This window comes from Oncorhynchus tshawytscha, linkage group LG34 (genome assembly GCF_018296145.1).
Source record: "Oncorhynchus tshawytscha isolate Ot180627B linkage group LG34, Otsh_v2.0, whole genome shotgun sequence".
NCBI classification, from domain to species: Eukaryota; Metazoa; Chordata; class Actinopteri; order Salmoniformes; family Salmonidae; genus Oncorhynchus; species Oncorhynchus tshawytscha.
In genome coordinates this window covers 15,600,822-15,621,845 of record NC_056462.1, presented here as the reverse complement: position 1 = coordinate 15,621,845, position 21,024 = coordinate 15,600,822, and the positions used below count along the sequence as shown (strand labels likewise).

The 21,024-nt window shown below is 49.7% G+C and overlaps 1 protein-coding gene across 12 annotated transcripts in view; it reads right to left on the bottom strand.

The window, feature by feature from the left end:
* LOC112237419 (type II inositol 3,4-bisphosphate 4-phosphatase) overlaps positions 1 to 21,024 on the bottom strand; it is a 226,279-nt gene that overhangs the window by 138,665 nt on the left and 66,590 nt on the right. For 10 of the 12 annotated variants that reach the window (XR_006080748.1, XM_042311806.1, XM_042311796.1 and 7 more), the window contains one exon: positions 9,157 to 9,236. Coding sequence is in view for 9 of the 12 variants with exons in the window: in XM_042311806.1 (XP_042167740.1) it covers positions 9,157 to 9,236 (80 nt within the window). In the remaining 3 variants the exon portion in view is untranslated. Of the gene's footprint in view, positions 1 to 9,156; positions 9,237 to 18,518; positions 19,042 to 21,024 lie in introns of those variants that run through there. The other 2 variants (XM_042311801.1, XM_042311804.1) reach the window with 2 other exon arrangements.

Here is a 21,024-nt window from a genome sequence, read left to right as displayed (position 1 = left end):
CCCAGACGGCACCCCAGCCATGTCCTCAGAGCATGCGCTGACCAGCTGGCCGGTGTGTTTACGGACATATTCAATCAATCATTATCCCAGTCTGCTGTTCCCACATGCTTCAAGAGAGCCACCATTGTTCCAAGAAAGCTAAGGTAACTGAGCTAAACGACTACCGCCCCGTAGCACTCACTTCCGTCATCATGAAGTGCTTTGAGAGACTAGTCAAGGACCATATCACCTCCACTCTACCTAACAACCTAGACCCACTCCAATTTGCTTACCGCCCCAATAGGTTTACAGACGACGCAATCGCAACCACACTGCTCTAACCCATCTGGACAAGAAGAATACCTATGTGAGAATGCTGTTCATCGACTACAGCTCAGCATTCAACACCATAGTACCCTCCAAACTCATCATCAAGCTCGAGACCCTGCGTCTCGACCTAGCCCTGTGCAACTGGGTACGGGACTTCCTGACGGGCCGCCCCCCAGGTGGTGAGGGTAGGTAACAACATCTCCACCCCGCTGATCCTCAACACTGGGGCCCCACAAGGGTGCGTTCTGAGCCCTCTCTTGTACTCCCTGTTCACCCACAACTGTGTGGCCATGCACGCCTCCAACTCAATCATCAAGTTTGCAGACGACACTACAGTGGTAGGCTTGATTACCAACAACGACGAGATGGCCTACAGGGAGGAGGTGAGGGCCCTCGGAGTGTGGTGTCAGGAAAATAACCTCACACTCAACGTCAACTATCCACATCGACGGGACAGTAGTGGAGAGGGTAGTAAGTTTTAAGTTCCTCGGCGTACACATCGCGGACAAACTGAATTGGTCCACCCACACAGACAGAGTGGTGAAGAAGGCGCAGCAGGGCCTCTTCAACCTCAGGAGGCTGAAGAAATTTGGCTTGTCACCAAAAGCACTCATAAACTTTTACAGATGCACAATCGAGAGCATCCGGTCGGGCTGTATCACCGCCTGGTACGGCAACTGCTCCGCCCACAAATGTAAGGCTCTCCAGAGGGTAGTGAGGTGTGCACAACGCATCACCGGGGGCAAACTACCTGCCCTCCAGGACACCTACACCACCCGATGTTACAGGAAGGCCATAAAGATCATCAAGGACAGCAACCACCCGAGCCACTGCCTGTTCACCCCGCTATCGTCCAGAAGGCGAGGTCAGTACAGGTGTATCAAAGCTGGGACAGAGAGACTGAAAAACAGCTTCTATCTCAAGGACATCACACTGTTAAACAGCCACCACTAACATTGAGTGGCTGCTGCCAACATACTGACTCAACTCCAGCCACTTTAATAATGGAAAAATTGATGTAAAAATGTATCACTAGCCACTTTAAACAATGCCACTTTTATATGTTTACATACCCTACATTACTCATATGTATATGCTGTACTCTATATCATCTACTGCATCTTGCCTTAGGCATGCTGCAAGGAGGCATGAGGACTGCAAATGTGACCAAGGCAATACATTGCTATGTCCGTACTGTGAGACGCCTAATCTACCGCTACAGGGAGACAGGATGGACAGCTGATCGTCCTTGCAGTGACAGACCACGTGTAACAACACCTGCACAGGATCGGTACATCCGAACATCACACCTGCGGGACAGGTACAGGATGGCAACAACAACTGCCGAGTTACACTAGGAACACACAATCCCTCCATCAGTGCACAGACTGTCTGCAATAGGCTGAGAGAGGCTGGACTGAGGGCTTGTAGGTCTGTTGTAAGGCAGGTCCTCACCAGACATCACCGGCAACAACGTCGGCTTTTATGCCTGGAGCTGTATTTCAGCAGATCAGTTCATCTTCAGCCTTCTACCCTGCTCAGATAAACCAGCTTCCAGTCAGAGGGTGGATAGTAAGGCATGGGCATCTGGGGATAAGCTTGGTCAATGTGACAGATGACGGTGAATAGTGCAGGGACAGTGAACTGGTGAGATGATAGTGGATGGTGCTGGGACAGTGAACTGGTGAGATGATAGTGAATGGTGCTGGGTCAGTGAACTGGTGAGATGATAGTGGATGGTGCTGGGACAGTGAACTGGTGAGATGATAGTGAATGGTGCTGGGTCAGTGAACTGGTGAGATGATAGTGAATGGTGCTGGGTCAGTGAACTGGTGAGATGATAGTGAATGGTGCTGGGTCAGTGAACTGGTGAGATGATAGTGAATGGTGCTGGGTCAGTGAACTGGTGAGATGATAGTGAATGGTGCTGGGACAGTGAACTGGTGAGATGATAGTGAATGGTGCTGGAACAGTGAACTGGTGAGATGATAGTGGTGTTATTAATGGTGGAATAGACTGGTGGGTGTTATCCAATAGGATTGTATGAATAAGACAGGCAGTCAAGACATGGAGGGAGGCATTGGCCTGTGATAATGTAGCCTCACTCTAGAGCTTCATCTCTGAACACACACTATCATTTCCCATCACCATCAAATCTAAAAACGCTAAACTGGGTCACAGGGTGCCATCCCCTCTTCTTTTAGAGAGAATAGAGAGAGAGAGAGAATAGGGAGAGAGAATAGAGAAAAGATAATAGAGAGAGAGAATGAGAAGAGAGAGAGAGAGAGAGAGAGAGAGAATGAGAATAGAGAGAGAGAGAATGAGAATAGAGAGAATGAGAAGAGAGAGAGAGAGAGAGAGAGAGAGAGAGAATAGAGAGAGAGAGAGAATAGAGAGAGAGAGAGAATAGAGAATAGAGAGAGAGAGAGAATAGAGAGAGAGAGAATAGAGAATAGAGAGAGAATAGAGAATAGAGAGAGAGAGAATAGAGAATAGAGAGAGAGAGAATAGAGAATAGAGAGAGAGAGAGAGGGTGAGAGTGACAGCCATGTTAAACATGTCAGAGACTTCCTGTAATGCAGCTGCAGGTAATGTGTAAAGACACGAGGCCAGTTTCCCGGACACCGATTAATTAAACCTAGTCCTTGACTGTAAGCATGTTAAGTGTTTTGTCTGCACAGAGTTTACAGTGTTGCATTGAGAGTTACATTAGCAAACAGTGCTTTTTGTACAGGACTAGTGTCCTGACAGCTAATGGACCAACCGAATGGTCTGGCAGGATTTGAGGTAGCTTCCTGTTGTCTATTTGGTAAGTTGGAATGTGAATTCAAACATTTGTTTTGGTTGTTGTAGACAGAGAATAGCACGTTATTAGCATATTAGCGCTTTCAGTTTTAAAATTATGCAAAACACACTGCTGTGAATTGTTAGTGTGTGTGTGTGTGTGTGTGTGTGTGTGTGTGTTTTGACAGGGTGAACACCAGGCTTCCTCTCTGAAACGGTGATAACTTCTCCCCTGTGTACACAACCAGGGATACATTATTGAAAAGGGCCTGGGTTGCAACGTCTTTGTTGTGTTTACATCCTGTTTACGTTGCTATTTGAGTCCCCATCTCGATTTGACTAGCCTACATCAGGTCTTTACAGGGAGCTGACCTTAACCAGGTTGAAAATGGCCCTCGCTTTTGAAACAACAATATCTATGACCAAAATTCTACAAACTATGAACACAGGAAGTGCATTATAAATTGCCTCTTTAGAAACAACCTAAAAAGAGAAGATCCAAGCAAACACTGCTATGGAGAGCATAAACTATACATAAACTATAGCAGTCAACTGAACACATGAGCCGAGCCAGGAGAAGTCTGATATCGAACTTCATCTAATCTAAAACGGCCGTTTAGACCAAAGCACGGTTCCTGGAAGCCCCTGAAGAGTAATGACAGTGGTTGAACAATCACCATCATACACAGCAGCCTGACCCTATGGTAACATACAGACAGGAAGTGATTAAGTACAATGCTACAACGTGTTATGGGTCAAAGGTCATACGACTTCCGCTTTCCAGCCTGGCACTAACAACCGATTAAGTGGTCTGGGATGGGGGAAGAAATCACCATACATCAAAATGCCATAAGTGCTTCAGTGTGTGTGTGTGTGTGTGTGTGTGTGTGTGTGTGTGTGTGTGTGTGTGTCACAGGGGTTGTCAATGGCGACAGAAGGAGCAGTGTTGTTAAGGTACAACACAAATCATTTGTAAGGGGAGCTTGTCAAAAAGGCTGTTGTTGTGTGGAGACGAGGACAAGAGGGAGGTGTGGCTGAGGTGTCCGAGAGCAAGGCTTTAGGTGAGAAAAGAATGGGGAGACAGATGCACTGGCAGTCAAACACACTCAAAGTCACATCGTCAAACTAACTGTGGGCTAGAAAGTTTGGATCGAATAAAAACCTTACCGAGCTCAAGTTAGTCGTCACAAAAGACGAGAATGTCAACGAGAATGTATTTTATGACGACTTTTGACCTCCATTTGGTCCACAAGTACTTCCGGGATCGTGTGACTCCGTTAATCATTGAATCAGTTTGACTTTCTTTACAAGCCATCTACTCCTTTCTACTCCTTTAGGAAAACAGAATTCATCAAGGTTTCGATTCACTGCTATGCTTTTAAAGAATGGGTAAAATATGGCTTCTATAGAACCTGGAACTCGACCGTTTGAATGGAAAGTTGTTTTCATTTCACTCAAAGCTAAAGACTGCATTTCTCGTCAAACAGAAGTGTATGGCTTTCTCATGTTCACCACAGCTAGAACAAAGCAAATCCATTCAGTCCAGAACTAAGGAGTTTTTGCTGTGTTTGCCCTGGCCAGGACACTAAATCAACCAACCCATCCCTTTAAAGGGATAACTCCAAAGTGAGAGAGTGTCCCCACTGTATTTACCGTGGTCAAAACCCACAGTTCATCCAGCCCATCCCTTTAAATCATTGTTGTGCTTGAGCACTCAGCACGCTGTATTGTGAGTTGCTCTCGCCATCACGTCAGTGGTTTGTGGAGACAGGGAGGAGACAGGGAGGAGACAGGGAGGAGACAGGGAGGAGACAGGGAGGAGACAGGGAGGAGACAGGGAGGAGACAGGGAGGAGACAGGGAGGAGACAGGGAGGAGACACAGTCAGTGGACCTGACACTGTCAAAAATCTCCAGAAAAGTGACCCAAATCCAACCTGGATGCGCTCCCAGTTCTGACTGGGGGCCAAACAAACAACTTGTGACAAACATTCCAACAAGCCTGACATTAAAAACCTTCCATTTGCTGTGGCTTAGAGAGAGAGAGAAAGAGAGAAAGAGAGGTAGAGAGCGAGAGATGAAATGAAGAAGTAATGAGTGTGAAATAAGAAGCCTTAGGATTTGAGAGCCTGAAGTTCAAATTCAATAGCGTAGACTTCTCCTGTCTCTAAAAACATGTCCCTTAGGTGGTGAACTTCATAGAAGTGGAAGGGAAAAACAAACTCCCCCGGTCAAACATCAAATACCAATTTCACATATATATTTGCTTAAGGACCCCGTGTAAATCCAGACCTTATTAAGACGAGAACTACGTCAATGGCGAGCTGGTTTCAAACAGCTCTGAGGGGAGAACAACTGTTCTGTCTTCTGAAAGAACATTTGTCCAGTTTCTCTCAGTAGAGAAAGGTAGTTAGCGAACTGAGCTACTGCTTGACAATAACCCTCCATACAGCAAACTGTAGACTCCTCTTAACAAGCTGTAGAATACATATGCCTGCTGTTCTCTGTTCTCATAGTCGAAACCAGCGCTGTTGTCTTTGAGCGGCTTGGAGAGTAGGAGAAAATCTGAATCACTGGCTTGAACCCAACAACAGAGGATGGATCACAAAGACTCATGGCTGCTTTCGCCTTTGAAAATCCCTCCTCAGTGGATGAGCTACCAAACCAAAAAGCATATTGGAGAGAGAGCGCGTGAGAGAGCGCGTAAGAGAGAGTGTGAGAACGAGAGATATATGCAAATGAGAGTATGCTTGCGCAAGAGTAAATTTCCATAGGGAGACATGAGGAAACAAGAATCTGGGCCATCCTATCAGACAACAACATAACACCACCTGACTGGTATAACAAGGCATTAGGTCTCCAGAGGACTACAGTAGCAGCCTTGTATTCCACTGTACAGAGTAGACTTTCAGCTGTGGGCCATTCTGCCTTGACCATCAACATTACCACCACATCCTCAAGGGCGTATCTGTTGACCAAATAAAATGACTTCCTCCTAAAGTTGACCATTGCGAGATCAACCCGGGGATGAAGAAAGCAACACTGATATTTCTAAACTCTTTCAAAAGCTAAAGAGTTGTAATTTGAGAGAGTTTTAAACTTGAGAGGTAAAATCGCCACAAAGAACATCCCAAAACCTCCAACCCATACACCGATAGGCCTCCACCACCACAACAGACTCAAATTCAATTTACAGGGATGTGTAGATGAGCCCTCAGTTGTTGCCCAGTCTCTCTTTCGGTTGGGGATTAAAGGAACTTTCCTAGGTTGTGTGTGTTCTTTCATCCCTTGTTCAGTGCAATTAGAAAATGACACTCCGCAGGGCGTGTGTATGTGTGTGTGTGTGTGTGTGTGTGTGTGCGTGTGCGTGTGCTCGCAACTCGGTGGGCCAAACACTAAGACAACACAGTCAATGTTCTCCCTCCACTTTACGGGAACACATTGCCACAGAGTACCCTTTTAGCTTGCAAAAAGCACCACTATGACGTCCCTCCTTTCATCAGAATCAGCATTATCAAACGGATCAATCATTGGGCCTTGGCTGGTGTTTGTTTGCAGACGCGCTCAGACACAAGCTCACACACACACACACCAGCCAGGTCACTCAAGATCCACTTCGAAATTAGTCTGCGTGGGCGTTGTGAACAGTGGTTGATGGGCTATCTCAAACCTTAACAATTCAGAATTAATGGCTAAACTTAACCATGGAGTTGTTTTTGTTTTAACCCTATCCCAAACCTGAACTATTAACCTCTTAACTTAACCATTTGGAATTAATGCCTAACTTAACCAGCCGCAAGGCCCTGCCGATAGCAGCGGAGCAACTCAGACTGTCCAAAACACGTCAACATTTGAAGCAACTTCGAAATTTGACGTTTGGACAAACATTGTCAAACGTCGGAATCTGAAGTCAAATTGGCCAAACCGTGAGATCTTGTTGCACAGAAAGACAGACGTATAGAAAGACAGACACACACACACACACACACACACACACCAGCTGCATAATCTCCCTCCCTCGTGGCGGCGAGTAGCGCTGTCAATCATACCAGTGACAATTATGGCCAGGGACCCGTGCTCACCTTCAGGAAATGAGAAAGAATAACGGAGCGAGGGAAAAGAACGACAGAAGAGAAAAAGAGAGAGTGAAAAAGGGCAGACAGAAGAGCCAAAGAGACTGAGAAATAAACCCATTTTCAGTGGAACACCCACAGTCTGTCTGATTATGCTGAAGTAGCAGCAGTAGCAGCAGCAGCAGCAGGAGCAGGAGCAGCAACAGTAGCTGCAGTAGCAGCCAAGCCAGGCTTATAATTGCATGTCAGTAGCTAGACTGTTGACTTCCTTTTCTCACCAGCTTTTTTTTCATCCCCATGACACACATGCATGTTTGGTATGGGGGTGTTCTGTGCTCTAACAGGTGTCTTTATTCCCATGGGAACTACCTCTCTGACCTCCCATCATCCTCCAGGTGTCCTCTCTTGCTCTCGCTCTCTCAATCTCTTTGCCCTACCACACCTCTACGCACACTTCCACATTCTTAATGCAAACTTCTTTCCGTTTCCCTCCGCCAGGCCAGGAATTCTAGATCCACCCCCACACACAGCCAGATAACTTGCCCTGCCCTCTGATACCATGTAATTGACCAGCTAACAAAACTGTGCATTGTCTAGCCCTGGGTTGTCTGGCAAATAGGGCAGACAACTACTTGCATCATTCCAATACCATGGTTGCTAAGGCCCTTGGATTATAACACTATACAGAAAAATACAGGCGTTTGAAGGTCCAACAACTGAAGTGTTAGTCTTACTTTAAAGCCTGTGGATAGAAAAAGAATAAAACCAGCCTCCAAACGTCAGGACAAGGAAACAGACAAGATCAGTTAAAAGGTAAGATCAAGAGATAAAAACAAGTTCTATTGAAGAGTTAGTCTTACTTTAAGTCCATGTGTAGAAAATAAAGCTACCCACATCTATTCAAAAATATTTGACTTTAACCTCCAACGGTTAGGAGGGAAAAAAACAAGAGCGCAGAGAGATCAGCACTGGCCTTCAACCATCAATTACCGATCAAAGAAAACCATTAAGAGTGGTGCAAAGGCATTCAGGGTCTGAGAGTTGAGAAATAAATGAATAAAGAAAGAAAGAGAAAGGAGTTGAGAAAGAGGAGAGTGGTAGAATTGAGAAAGAGGAGAGAGGTTGAGTTGAGAAAGAGGTCGAGTTGAGAAAGAGGAGAGAGGTCGAGTTGAGAAAGAGGAGAGCGGTCGAGTTGAGAAAGAGGAGAGAGGTCGAGTTGAGAAAGGAGAGTGGTAGAATTGAGAAAGAGGAGAGAGTTGAGTTGAGAAAGAGGAGAGAGGTCGAGTTGAGAAGAGGAGGGTCGAGTTGAGAGAGGAGAGAGGTCGAGTTGAGAAAGAGGAGAGAGGTCGAGTTGAGAAAGAGGAGAGAGGTCGAGTTGAGAAAGAGGAGAGAGGTCGAGTTGAGAAAGAGGAGAGAGGTCGAGTTGAGAAAGAGGAGAGAGGTCGAGTTGAGAAAGAGGAGAGAGGTCGAGTTGAGAAAGAGGTCGAGTTGAGAAAGAGGAGAGAGTCGAGTTGAGAAAGAGGAGAGCGGTCGAGTTGAGAAAGAGGAGAGAGGTCGAGTTGAGAAAGAGGAGAGAGGTCGAGTTGAGAAAGAGGAGAGAGGTCGAGTTGAGAAAGAGGAGAGAGGTCGAGTTGAGAAAGAGGAGAGAGGTCGAGTTGAGAAAGAGGAGAGAGGTCGAGTTGAGAAAGAGGAGAGAGAGTCGAGTTGAGAAAGGAGAGAGAGAGTTGAGAAAGAGGAGAGAGGTCGAGTTGAGAAAGAGGAGAGAGGTCGAGTTGAGAAAGAGGTCGAGTTGAGAAAGAGGTCGAGTTGAGAAAGAGGTCGAGTTGAGAAAGAGGTCGAGTTGAGAAAGAGGAGAGCGGTCGAGTTGAGAAAGAGGAGAGCGGTCGAGTTGAGAAAGAGGAGAGAGGTCAAGTTGAGAAAGAGGAGAGAGGTCGAGTTGAGAAAGAGGAGAGAGGTAGAGTTGAGAAAGAGGAGAAAGCAATGTTCACTCACCTTAGATTGAGGGTCAGCTGATCGTCCTTTGACCTCAGCAGGTCGCTAACGGAGAACGTAGCGCTGCCCAGGAAACTGCTCTGTGGACAGAGAACAAAGACAGCAGTCAGGCGTTAGCATGCTAGTTTAGTAGCATACATCAAGTCAGTTAACAGCCAATCATTAGCATGATGATAGCATTCAGCAAGTAGCAAGTCATCTTACAGCTAATTAGCATTAGTATTGAAATCCGAATGGACATTTACTGATACTGCTGGCGCCCTATAGGTGAGTGCATTACGCTCCTGCCAAGAGGTCGACCTTTATGGCACATTTGGTAGTGTGCTTGACCCTCAGAGTTGCGGTTTCAAGCCGCACTCTGACTGCCCTGCCTACATTGCTACAAAATCCAAAATGTATTCAAAGCACACCGGAGTAGGCTGCAATATATCAACAACCATTGCTGTGCCCTTTGGAAGCACAGAAACAGGTGAAATGCTGGAAAGACACATTAGAAAAAAACAATTGCGAACCCACCCAACAGCAAACTCAACCTCTGCCTTGCTGTAAAGCAAGCCTCTCCAATTAAAAAAAAGGGACAATCTGCAGTTACTACATCCATTAAATGAATGATATATACCCATTGATTCTGGAAGAATATAACTTCTAAAAGCCTCATGAGCTTAGTTCAGCTGTTGTACCCCATCAGAACCCTAAATATAAGCTTGTTTTACTCTATTCTCTCGTGGACAGACTACCAATATATCTGTGGTAGATCTATCATGACAGAACGGGAAGAGGGAGATACCGAGCAGCATCCGTTCCGGTGTTTGGGTTTTTCGTCACTTGTTATTTGGACACATTTTGCAGGTGTTATCTTTTAAATCTCCGAAGGGGAGGGGATATTCAGCCCACAGACTTGCCAGTAACTTGCAAAGATCTCCTCGTTCTGGTTCCACTCTTCGTTCTAGCATCTCTTCATCTTAACACGTATGGACCCAGAACTGAGCAGCTGATCACTTACATGAGACTTTAGTTTGTAAAACAAAGTCAACGTAAACAAACACTATTTGAGAGTGGTTACATTTCTCCAGCCGCATCCCTCAGCTTTTACAGAAACAGGGGCGGGGATCAACTGTGTTATTATTTCAACATTGCCCCTTTAAAAACACCATTGTTCTAAAACAAGACCAGGCCTAGACTTTCTACTCCATTTATACAAAGAACATCCACAGTCAAAGGGGTTTCAGACCAAGCAAGCTCACGGACGCACACACACTGCTGAGGACACCCAGGTGCTGCAAGCTTGATGTGCATACACACTGACATGCACCTCATCCCTTTCTCTCTCACACCCGTCTGCCTGACACACACTTCCACACTGTTTGCCTTACAGACACTCACTCTCTTTGTTACATTAGAGCAGGTGGGCACCGAGCTCACCACGCCAAGAGATGCTCTACCGCACACACACACACACACACACACACACACACACACACACACACACACACACACACACACACACACACACACACACACACACACACACACACACACACACACACATTCACAGAGTTAAGACAAAAACAGGCCAACCCCCTCGATAATCCATCCACAATTAATTAACAACTCTATTCTTATGTAGATAATGAGGCTAACAGTGTGTGTGTGTGTGTGTCTTTTTCACTGTCTCAGATCCTGTGGTATTGGGACTCTACTTGTCTGCCACTCACGGCCTTTGTGTTAAACACTGAACCTTTTCTGCTGAGCCTTTAGTTTAGCATTTAGTCTCAATGCTCTCAATTACAAACAGACTGGAACATGTCAGAGAAGAGTACAGAGAAAATACATCTAAGACATCTGTTCATCTCATAGTTCTACTAAGACATCTGTTCATCTCATAGTTCTACTAAGACATCTGTTCATCTCATAGTTCTACTAAGACATCTGTTCATCTCATAGTTCTACTAAGACATCTGTTCATCTCATAGTTCTACTAAGACATCTGTTCATCTCATAGTTCTACTAAGACATCTGTTCATCTCATAGTTCTACTAAGACATCTGTTCATCTCATAGTTCAATTAAGCAAAAGTTTTCAATATCTCCTACAGTGATTCACAATGCTAGCAAATAAAATCTACTTGTCATGTTGACTGCCTGTGAGCATTTAACGATTTGTATTATTCTCTTAAATCTGCTTACATATCCATATATGCGTATTGAACTATTAAATAATAAACATTTTAGTCATTTACCAGACTCGCTTATCCAGATCCTTAATATTACCTTCTTAAAACAATGCCATATAGCTTAGCAGAGGGTTTTTAAGACAATAGTGTTAAAATGTTAATGGACATTACACAGGGCACATACTGTATCAGTAACCCCTCATACGATTGGACCCTGTCGTCATGGAGGCAGGAGTTCCTCATCTGTCATCAGCACTGGTCCCCTGTCACACCGCAGGGTTTTAATGACAGGGTCAAATGTCCTATGATATCCCCAGGTGGATAAGCGTGTGTGGACAGGAAGAGACAAATACAGAGAAAGAGTGAGAGGAGAGAATGCCTCCAGAGCTGCCATTCCTACTATAGCGTGCCACAGGACGATGGGACAAGCTCAGGACAGCTCTTAGCCAGCCACGCTGACCCTGTATACGGTTCCTAGTTTAGATGTAATGAGATATCGATTTGGGTTGACATCAACTTTTGTTCAAGTCTTGCATTTTATTATCCCTCCCTCCCTCCCTCCCTCCCTCCCTCCCTCCCTCCCTCCCTCCCTCCCTCCCTCCCTCCCTCCCTCCCTCCCTCCCTCCCTCCCTCCCTCCCTCCCTCCCTCCCTCCCTCATAATTTGAGTGCATTCTCTGTCTCCCTACAACTCTTTCCTTCTACAACTCTCTCCCCCCCCCTACCACCCTCTCTCTCTCCCACTACCACCATCTCTCTCTCCCCCTACCGCCCTCTCTCTCTCTCCCCTACCACCCTCTCTCTCTCTCTCTCCCGACCACCCTCTCTCTCTCTCCCCACCCTCTCTCTCCACCCTCTCTCTCTCTCCCCTACCACCCTCTCTCTCTCTCCCTACAACCTCTCTCTCCCTACCACCCTCTCTCTCTCTCCCTACAACCCTCTCTCTCCCTACCACCCTCTCTCTCTCTTTCCCTACCACCCTCTCTCTCCCTCCACCTACCACCCACTCTCTCTCTCTCTCCCTCCCCCTACCACCCTCTCTCTCTCTCCCCCCCTACCACCCTCTCTCTCTCCCTCCCCCTACCACCCTCTCTCTCTCCCTCCCCCTACCACCCTCTCTCTCTCTCCCCCCTACCACCCTCTCTCTCCCCCTACCACCCTCTCTCTCTCTCTCTCTCTCTCCCTACCACCCTCCCCCTACCACCCTCTCTCTCTCTCTTTCCCTACCACCCTCTCTCTCTCTCTTTCCCTACCACCCTCTCTCTCCCTCCCCCTACCACCCTCTCTCTCTCCCTACCACCCTCCCCTACCACCCTCTCTCTCTCTCTTTCCCTACCACCCTCTCTCTCTCTCTCTTTCCCTACCACCCTCTCTCTCTCCCCTCCCCCTACCACCTCTCTCTCTCTCTCCCCTACCACCCCCCCTACCACCCTCTCTCTCTCTCTCTCTCTCCCCCCCCTACCACCCTCTCTCTCTCTCTCCCCTACCACCCTCTCTCTCTCTCTCTCCCCCTACCACCCTCTCTCTCTCCCTTCCCCTACCACCCTCTCTCTCTCTCCCCCTACCACCCTCTCTCTCTCCCCCTACCACCCTCTCTCTCTCTCCCCCTACCACCCTCTCTCTCTCTCCCCCTACCACCCTCTCTCTCTCTCCCCCTACCACCCTCTCTCTCTCCCCCTACCACCCTCTCTCTCTCCTCCTACCACCCTCTCTCTCTCTCCCCCTACCACCCTCTCTCTCTCTCCCCCTACCACCCTCTCTCTCTCTCCCCCTACCACCCTCTCTCTCTCTCCCCCCCTACCACCCTCTCTCTCTCTCCCCCTACCACCCTCTCTCTCCCCCCTACCACCCTCTCTCTCCCCCCTACCACCCTCTCTCTCCCCTACCACCCTCTCTCTCTCTCTCTCCCTACCACCCTCTCTCTCCCTCCCCCTACCACCATCTCTCTCTCTCCCTCCCCCTACCACCATCTCTCTCCCTCCCCCTTCCACCCTCTCTCTCTCCCCTCTCTCTCCCCTACCACCCTCCCCCTACCACCCTCTCTCTCTCTCTCTCTCTCTCCTTCCCCCTACCACCCTCGCTCGCTCTCTCTCTCTCCCCTACCACCCTCTCTCACCCCCTTACCACCCTCTCTCTCCCCCTTACCACCCTCTCTCTCTCTCCCCCCCCCTACCACCCTCTCTCTCTCTCTCTCTCCCCTCTCTCTCCCCCACCACCCTCTCTCCCCCCCTACCACCCTCTCTCTCTCCCCCCTTACCACCCTCTCTCTCTCTCTCCCCTTACCACCCTCTCTCTCTCTCTCTCTCTCTCCCTACCACCCTCTCTCTCCCTCCCCTACCACCCTCTCTCTCTCTCCCTACCACCCTCTCTCTCCCTCCCCCTACCACCCTCTCTCTCTCTCTCTCTCCCTCCCCCCTACCACCCTCTCTCTCTCTCTCTCTCCCCCCCTACCACCCTCTCTCTCTCCCTCCCCCTACCACCCTCTCTCTATCTCTCACCCTCCCCCTACCACCCTCTCTCTCTCCTCCCCCTACCCCCTACCACCCTCTCTCTCTCTCTCCCCCCCACCCCCTCTCTCTCTCTCTCTCCCCCCTACCACCCTCCTCTCTCTCTCCCCCTACCACCCTCTCTCTCTCTCTCTCTCTCTCTCTCTCCCCCCCCTACCACCTCTCTCTCTCTTTCCCCCCCTACCACCCTCTCTCTCTCTCCCCCCCCACCCTCTCTCTCTCTCTCCCCCTTTCCACCCTCTCTCTCCTCCCCTTACCACCCTCTCTCTCTCTCTCCCCCTACCACCCTCTCTCTCTCTCCCCTACCACCCTCTCTCCCTCTCTCTCTCTCCCCCCCCCTACCACCCTCTCTCATTCCCTCCCCCTACCACCCTCTCTCATTCCCTCCCCCCCTACCACCATCTCTCTCTCTCCCTCCCCCTACCACCATCTCTCTCTCTCTCCCCTCCCCCTACCACCCTCTCTCTCTCCCCCCCTTACCACCCTCTCTCTCTCCCCCTTACCACCCCCTACCACCCTCTCTCTCCCTCCCCCTACCACCCTCTCTCTCTCTCCCCCTACCACCCTCTCTCTCTCCCCCCCACCCTCCACCCTCTCTCTCTCCCCCTCCCCTACCACCCTCTCTCTCTCCCTCCCCCTACCACCCTCTCTCTCTCTCCCCCTTACCACCCTCTCTCTCTCCCCCTTACCACCCTCTCTCTCTCCCCCTACCACCCTCTCTCTCCCTACCACCCTCTCTCTCTCCCTACCACCCTCTCTCTCTCTCTCCCCTACCACCCTCTCTCTCTCTCCCCCCCCCCTACCACCCTACCACCCTCTCTCTCTCTCTCCCCCTTACCACCCTCTCTCTCTCCCCCTTACCACCCTCTCTCTCTCCCCTACCACCCTCTCTCTCCCTACCACCCTCTCTCTCTCCCTACCACCCTCTCTCTCTCTCTCCCCTACCACCATCTCTCTCTCTCTCCCTCCCCCTACCACCCTCTCTCTCTCCCCCCTACCCCCCCTTACCACCCTCTCTCTCTCCCCCCCTTACCACCCTACCACCCTCTCTCTCCCTACCACCCTCTCTCTCTCTCCCCCCACCCTCTCTCTCCCCCCCCTACCACCCTCTCTCTCTCCCCCTACCACCCTCTCTCTCTCCCTCCCCCTACCACCCTCTCTCTCTCCCTCCCCCTACCACCCTCTCTCTCTCTCCCCCTTACCACCCTCTCTCTCTCCCCCCCTTACCACCCTCTCTCTCTCCCCCTACCACCCTCTCTCTCTCCCCCCTACCACCCTCTCTCTCCCTACCACCCTCTCTCTCTCCCTACCACCCTCTCTCTCTCTCTCCCCTACCACCCTCTCTCTCTCTCTCCCCCTACCACCCTCTCTCTCTCTCCCCCTACCACCCTCTCTCTCTCTCTCCCTACCACCCTCTCTCTCTCTCTCCCTACCACCCTCTCCCTCTCTCTCCCCCTACCACCCTCTCTCTCTCTCCCCCTACCACCCTCTCTCTCTCTCCCCCTACCACCCTCTCTCTCTCCCCCTACCACCCTCTCTCTCTCTCCCCCTACCACCCTCTCTCTCCCCCTACCACCCTCTCTCTCCCCCTACCACCTCTCTCTCTCCCCCTACCACCCTCTCCCCCTCTCTCCCCCTACCACCCTCTCCCCCTCTCCCCCCCTACCACCCTCTCTCTCTCTCCCCTACCACCCTCTCTCTCTCTCCCCCTTACCACCCTCTCTCTCTCCCCCTTACCACCCTCTCTCTCTCCCCCTTACCACCCTCTCTCTCTCTCCCCCCACCCTTACCACCCTCCCTCTCTCTCCCCCTACCACCCTCTCTCTCTCTCCCCCTACCACCCTCTCTCTCTCCCCCTACCACCTTCTCTCTCTCTCCCCCTACCACCATCTCTCTCTCCCCTCCCCCTACCACCATCTCTCTCTCCCTCCCCTACCACCATCTCTCTCTCTCCCTCCCCCTACCACCATCTCTCTCCCCCCCACCCTACCACCATCTCTCTCTCTCCCTCCCCCTACCACCATCTCTCTCTCTCCCTCCCCTACCACCATCTCTCTCTCTCCCTCCCCCTACCACCATCTCTCTCTCCCTCCCCCTTCCACCCTCTCTAGCTCTCGCTCTCCCTCCCCCTACCACCCTCTCTCTCTCTCTCTCTCCCCCTACCACCCTCTCTCACTCCCCCTTACCACCCTACCACCCTCTCTCCCTCTCTCCCCCCCCTACCACCCTCTCTCACCCCCTTACCACCCTCTCTCTCTCCCCCCTTACCACCCTCTCTCTCTCTCCCCCCTTACCACCCTCTCTCCCTCTCCCCCTTACCACCCTCTCTCTCTCTCTCCCCCCTTACCACCCTCTCTCTCTCTCTCCCCCTAACACCCTCTCTCTCCCCCCCCCTACCACCCTCTCTCTCCCCCCTACCACCCCTCTCTCTCTCTCCCCTACCACCCTCTCTCTCTCTCTCTCTCTCTCCCCCTACCACCCTCTCTCTCTCTCCCCCTACCACCCTCTCTCTCTCTCTCCCCCTACCACCCTCTCTCTCTCTCTCCCCCTACCACTCTCTCTCTCTCTCTCTCACCCTACCACCCTCTCTCTCTTTCCCCCTACCACCCTCTCTCTCTCTCCCCCTACCACCCTCTCTCCCCCTACCACCCTCTCTCCCCCTACCACCCTCTCTCTCTCTCTCCCCCACCACCCTCTCTCTCTCTCCCCCTACCACCCTCTCTCCCTCTCCCCCTACCACCCTCTCCCTCTCTTCCCCTCTCTCCCCTACCACCCTCTCTCTCTCTCCCCCTACCACCCTCTCTCTCTCTCCCCCTACCACCCTCTCTCTCTCCCCCAACCACCCTCTCTCTCTCCCCCAACCACCCTCTCTCCCCCTACCACCCTCTCTCCCCTACAACTCTCTCCCTCCCCCTATAACTCTCTATCATTCTCTCCCCATCACACTCGCTCTCCTTCATCTTGTCCCACTCTTCGCCCTGAGCAGTCCCCCTGTATCTGATAAAAAAGGGCACATCCTGTCTGCTGACCTTTGATCCATTATTTCTCTCCAGAGCCTTTTCCTGAAAACACACACACACACACACACACACACAGAACAACACCACACTGCTACAGCCCAGAGCCATGTGGGCTCCTAACAGCCATACACTGAACCATTCTTCTAACACAGCACCCTGCTACACAGAACCCGACACAAGGCCAAAGACCTGTGGAGACATTTTGCATCCCAAATGGCATCCTTTTCCCTAGTGCACTATTTTTGACCGGGACCAATAAGGCTCGGAGAACACAGCACTCTCAAATGTATGCACTGTGCGCATCAGTCACTAATAAGAGCTGGAATAGGGGGTTTCTCAGAAAAACAGCTTGAGGATTTTTAACATTTATAATATCCCTATGCACTTGTTGCATCCCAAAAGGCACCCTGTTCCCGATATAGTGCACTACTTTTGACCAGAGCACTATCAAAAGTAGTTCACTGAATAGGGTGCTATTTGGAACGCACACTAACACATGTAGTCATTACCTGGTCCAAAACGGGCCCGTCTGGTAAATAGCCACGGAAATCCATTCCTTAGCATCTTTTTCTAAGTCTTCACGACTACAGCTTAAAATGCAATGAAGCTCCAGGGAGCTGGAATCTAACACAGGATCAAAGAAAATAAGAAGAGACGAAGAGGGAGAAAAGAGAAGGAGACAAATGATGCTCTTCATTCATTCTCTTCCAGCATCAGGGAGGACTGATTATGATGGTCTCACTCCGATCGCTCTCTCTCTCATTCCCTTTCTCTCTCTCTCCCTTTCTCTCGACATCTCTCCTCACTCGTTGCCCCACTCATGTTCAGGGGTAGAAAGAAACTTTCTCTGCTCTCCTTTGCTGTCTTTTGAAACGGAACACGGCAGCTCACCCATCACACACCAATCTTGCTAACACACACAAGCATGTGCACGCACACACACTCTATTATAAAGAATAGACCAACACACTTGCAAAACAACCCCCCCACTTCTATAAAAACTGCATCACACACTCTGCCCCCCCAGCAGCAAACACACACACAGTCACACCCACAGATCACGCCCACCGATCACGCCCACCGATCACGCCCACCGATCACACCCACCGATCACACCCACCGATCACACCCACCGATCACACCCACCGATCACACCCACCGATCACACCCACCGATCACACCCACTCCTTCGTCAACAGAAAGTAGCATTGCAAACAGTTTGTCTAGCACACAACGCAACATAAACATGGGCAGGTCAAAGTAGTGTTTGGAGTGCTGAAGGCCAGAGCTTCCCCTCTATTACAGCTCGGCTAAATGGTCTTCCTCCAATACCCTAGTTCTACTGAACCTCCTATACTGGGGGTGACAGAGCATTACCAAATGGGAGAATAACTGTGTTGTGGGTCCTGCATGCATTTGGTATACATATGTATGTGTGTTGTGGGTGGATAGTTGTCCTCTGGTACTCTCCATTACTGCAGGGATTAGTCATAATCATACAACACATGTATTGTAAACTGCACAAAGGCTACACACACACACACACACACCATCAAGCAGGCACAAATGTAATCTAAAACTATACTAACTCTGACATGCTTCTGACCACACACACACGCACAAACGCACACACGCAGTAAAGCTAAGAGGAGGAAGCCACTTACATTCCCCCAGTATTGTGGCCAGTCTTCCCCAGACAGAGACAGAGCTGGGCTACAGAGAGGGTTGAGTAGTCCTTCTACTCACTGTTCTCCGGAGTATCCTCCCTTCATATCCTCCGTAGTCTCCTGTAGTTCGCGTAACGTTATATCCGGGCCCCTTTCCCCGCTCCCCTCTGGTGCATACCAGCAGGTACACACACACACACACCCACGAGCAGCACACACACATACACACACTCACTCACACGGAGGTAGCAAAAACAGTCTGAGGACAGACAGAGAGCGACTGCCGCAACCGCTGCTGCTGTGGGCTGCTGCTTGGCGGCTGGAGAGACCAGCGAGAAGGAAGGAGGGAGGGAGAGGGGGAGGAGGAAGAGAGAGAGAGGCAAGTGGAGAGAAAATGAGAGCATGCAAGAGAGGAGAGAGAGATTCTGAGAGTCTGACGGTGTGGAAGAGAGGAAGAATGCAAAACAGTCATAGTGAGAGAGAGAGAGAGAGAGGAAAGAGAGAAAGGAGAGGGGAACGAGAGAGAGGGGGGGACGAGAGAGAGAAGAACGAGAGAGAGAGAGAGAGAGAGATTGAGAGTCTGACGGTGTAGAAGAGAGGAAGAAAGCAAAACAGTCAGTGAGAGCGAGAGAGGAAAGAGAGAGAGGAGAGGGGAACGAGAGAGAGGGAGAGAGGGGGACGAGAGAGAGAGAGCGGAACGAGAGAGAGATAGAGGGGAAATAGAGCGAGAGGGCAAGAGAGAGAGGGGGCAAAGGGGGAAGGGGGAGAGAGAGAGGGGAGAAAGAGAGAGAGAGAGAGAGAGAAAGAGAGAGAGAGAGAGAGAGAGAGAGAGAGAGGAGAGAGAGAGAGAGAGGGGAACGAGAGAGAGATAGAGGGGAAATAGAGCGAGAGGGCAAGAGAGAGAGGGGGCAAAGGGGGGGAGAGAGAGAGAGAGTGGGGAAAGAGAGAGAGAGAGAGAGGAGAAAGAGAGAGAGAGAAAAGAGAGAGAGAGAGAGAAAGAGAGAGAGGAGAGAGAGAGAGAGGAGAGGGGAACGAGAGAGAGAGAGGGGAACGAGAGAGAGAGAGCGGAACGAGAGAGAGATAGAGGGGAAATAGAGCGAGAGGGCAAGAGAGAGAGGGGGCAAAGGGGGAGAGAGAGAGAGAGAGTGGGGAAAGAGAGAGAGAGAGAGAGCGAGGAGAAAGAGAGAGAGAGAAAAGAGAGAGAGAGAGAGAGGAAAGAGAGAGAGGAGAGGGGAACGAGAGAGAGGGGGGGACGAGAGAGAGAGAGCGGAACGAGAGAGAGATAGAGGGGAAATAGAGCGAGAGGGCAAGAGAGAGAGGGGGCAAAGGGGGGAGAGAGAGAGAGAGAGAGAGAGAGAGAGAGAGGAAAGAGAGAGAGAGAGAGAGAGAGAGGGGAAAGAGAGCGCGTTCACGATCAGTCCACTGACACCCCTATCAGATCACAGCAAAATCATACTCTACTTGAACAGAGCTTTGCTCAATCATGAGGCATCAAATCCAAAGGAGCTGAATAATATTAAGAAATGCTATTGAGAGTAGTATGGAAATCTACCAAAAAACTAATTCGACCCCTTCAACAATTTCCTGGACAAAATGTTTCACTGTAATAGTGAAGGTGTAAACCTCACAGTAGAAAAGCTAAACAGTATATTTGACCTCTCAGCTTCCCTATCAAATCAAAAAAGTTCAAGCAGACAACCTAAGAAAATTAACAACATTGACAAGTGGTTTGAAGAATGCAAACCTATCCAACCAAAAACAGAGACCCAGAAAACCTGAGCCTACAGCTTCACTATGGTGAATCACTAAAACAGAAATACACTACGGAAAAAGAAGGAACATCTCGTCAGAAATAAGCTCAATGTAATTAAAGAATCCATAGAATCTAACCACTTCTGGGAAAATTGTAAAACTCTAAACAAACAACAACACAAAGAGTTATCTATCCCAAACGGAGATGTATGGGTAAACCACTTCTCCAATCTTTTTGGCTCTTTAACAAAGAACAAACAGCAAAAATATATACTGTACATGATCAAATACAAATCCTAGAATCAACTATTAAATACTACCAGAACCCACTGGATTCTCCAATTACCTTGAATGAGTTACAGGACAAAATAAAACCCTCCAACCCTAAAAGGCCTGTGGTGTTGATGGTATCTTAAATTAAATGATCAAATACACAGACCACAAATTCCAATTGGCTATATGTAAACTCTAACATCTTCCTCAGCTCTGGCATCTTCCCCAATATTTGGAACCAAGGGCTGATCACTCCAATCCCCAAAATAACTCCCGTGGGATATGCGTCAACAGCAACCTTGGGAAAATCCTCTGCATTATCATTAACAGCAGACTTGTACATTTCCTCAGCGAAAACAATGTACTGAGCAAATGTCAAATTGGCTTTTTACCAAATAACAGACCCCTATTTGACAAACAAACAAACCAAAACAAAGGCAAAGTCTTCTCATGGTTTGTTGATTTAAAAAAAAAGCTT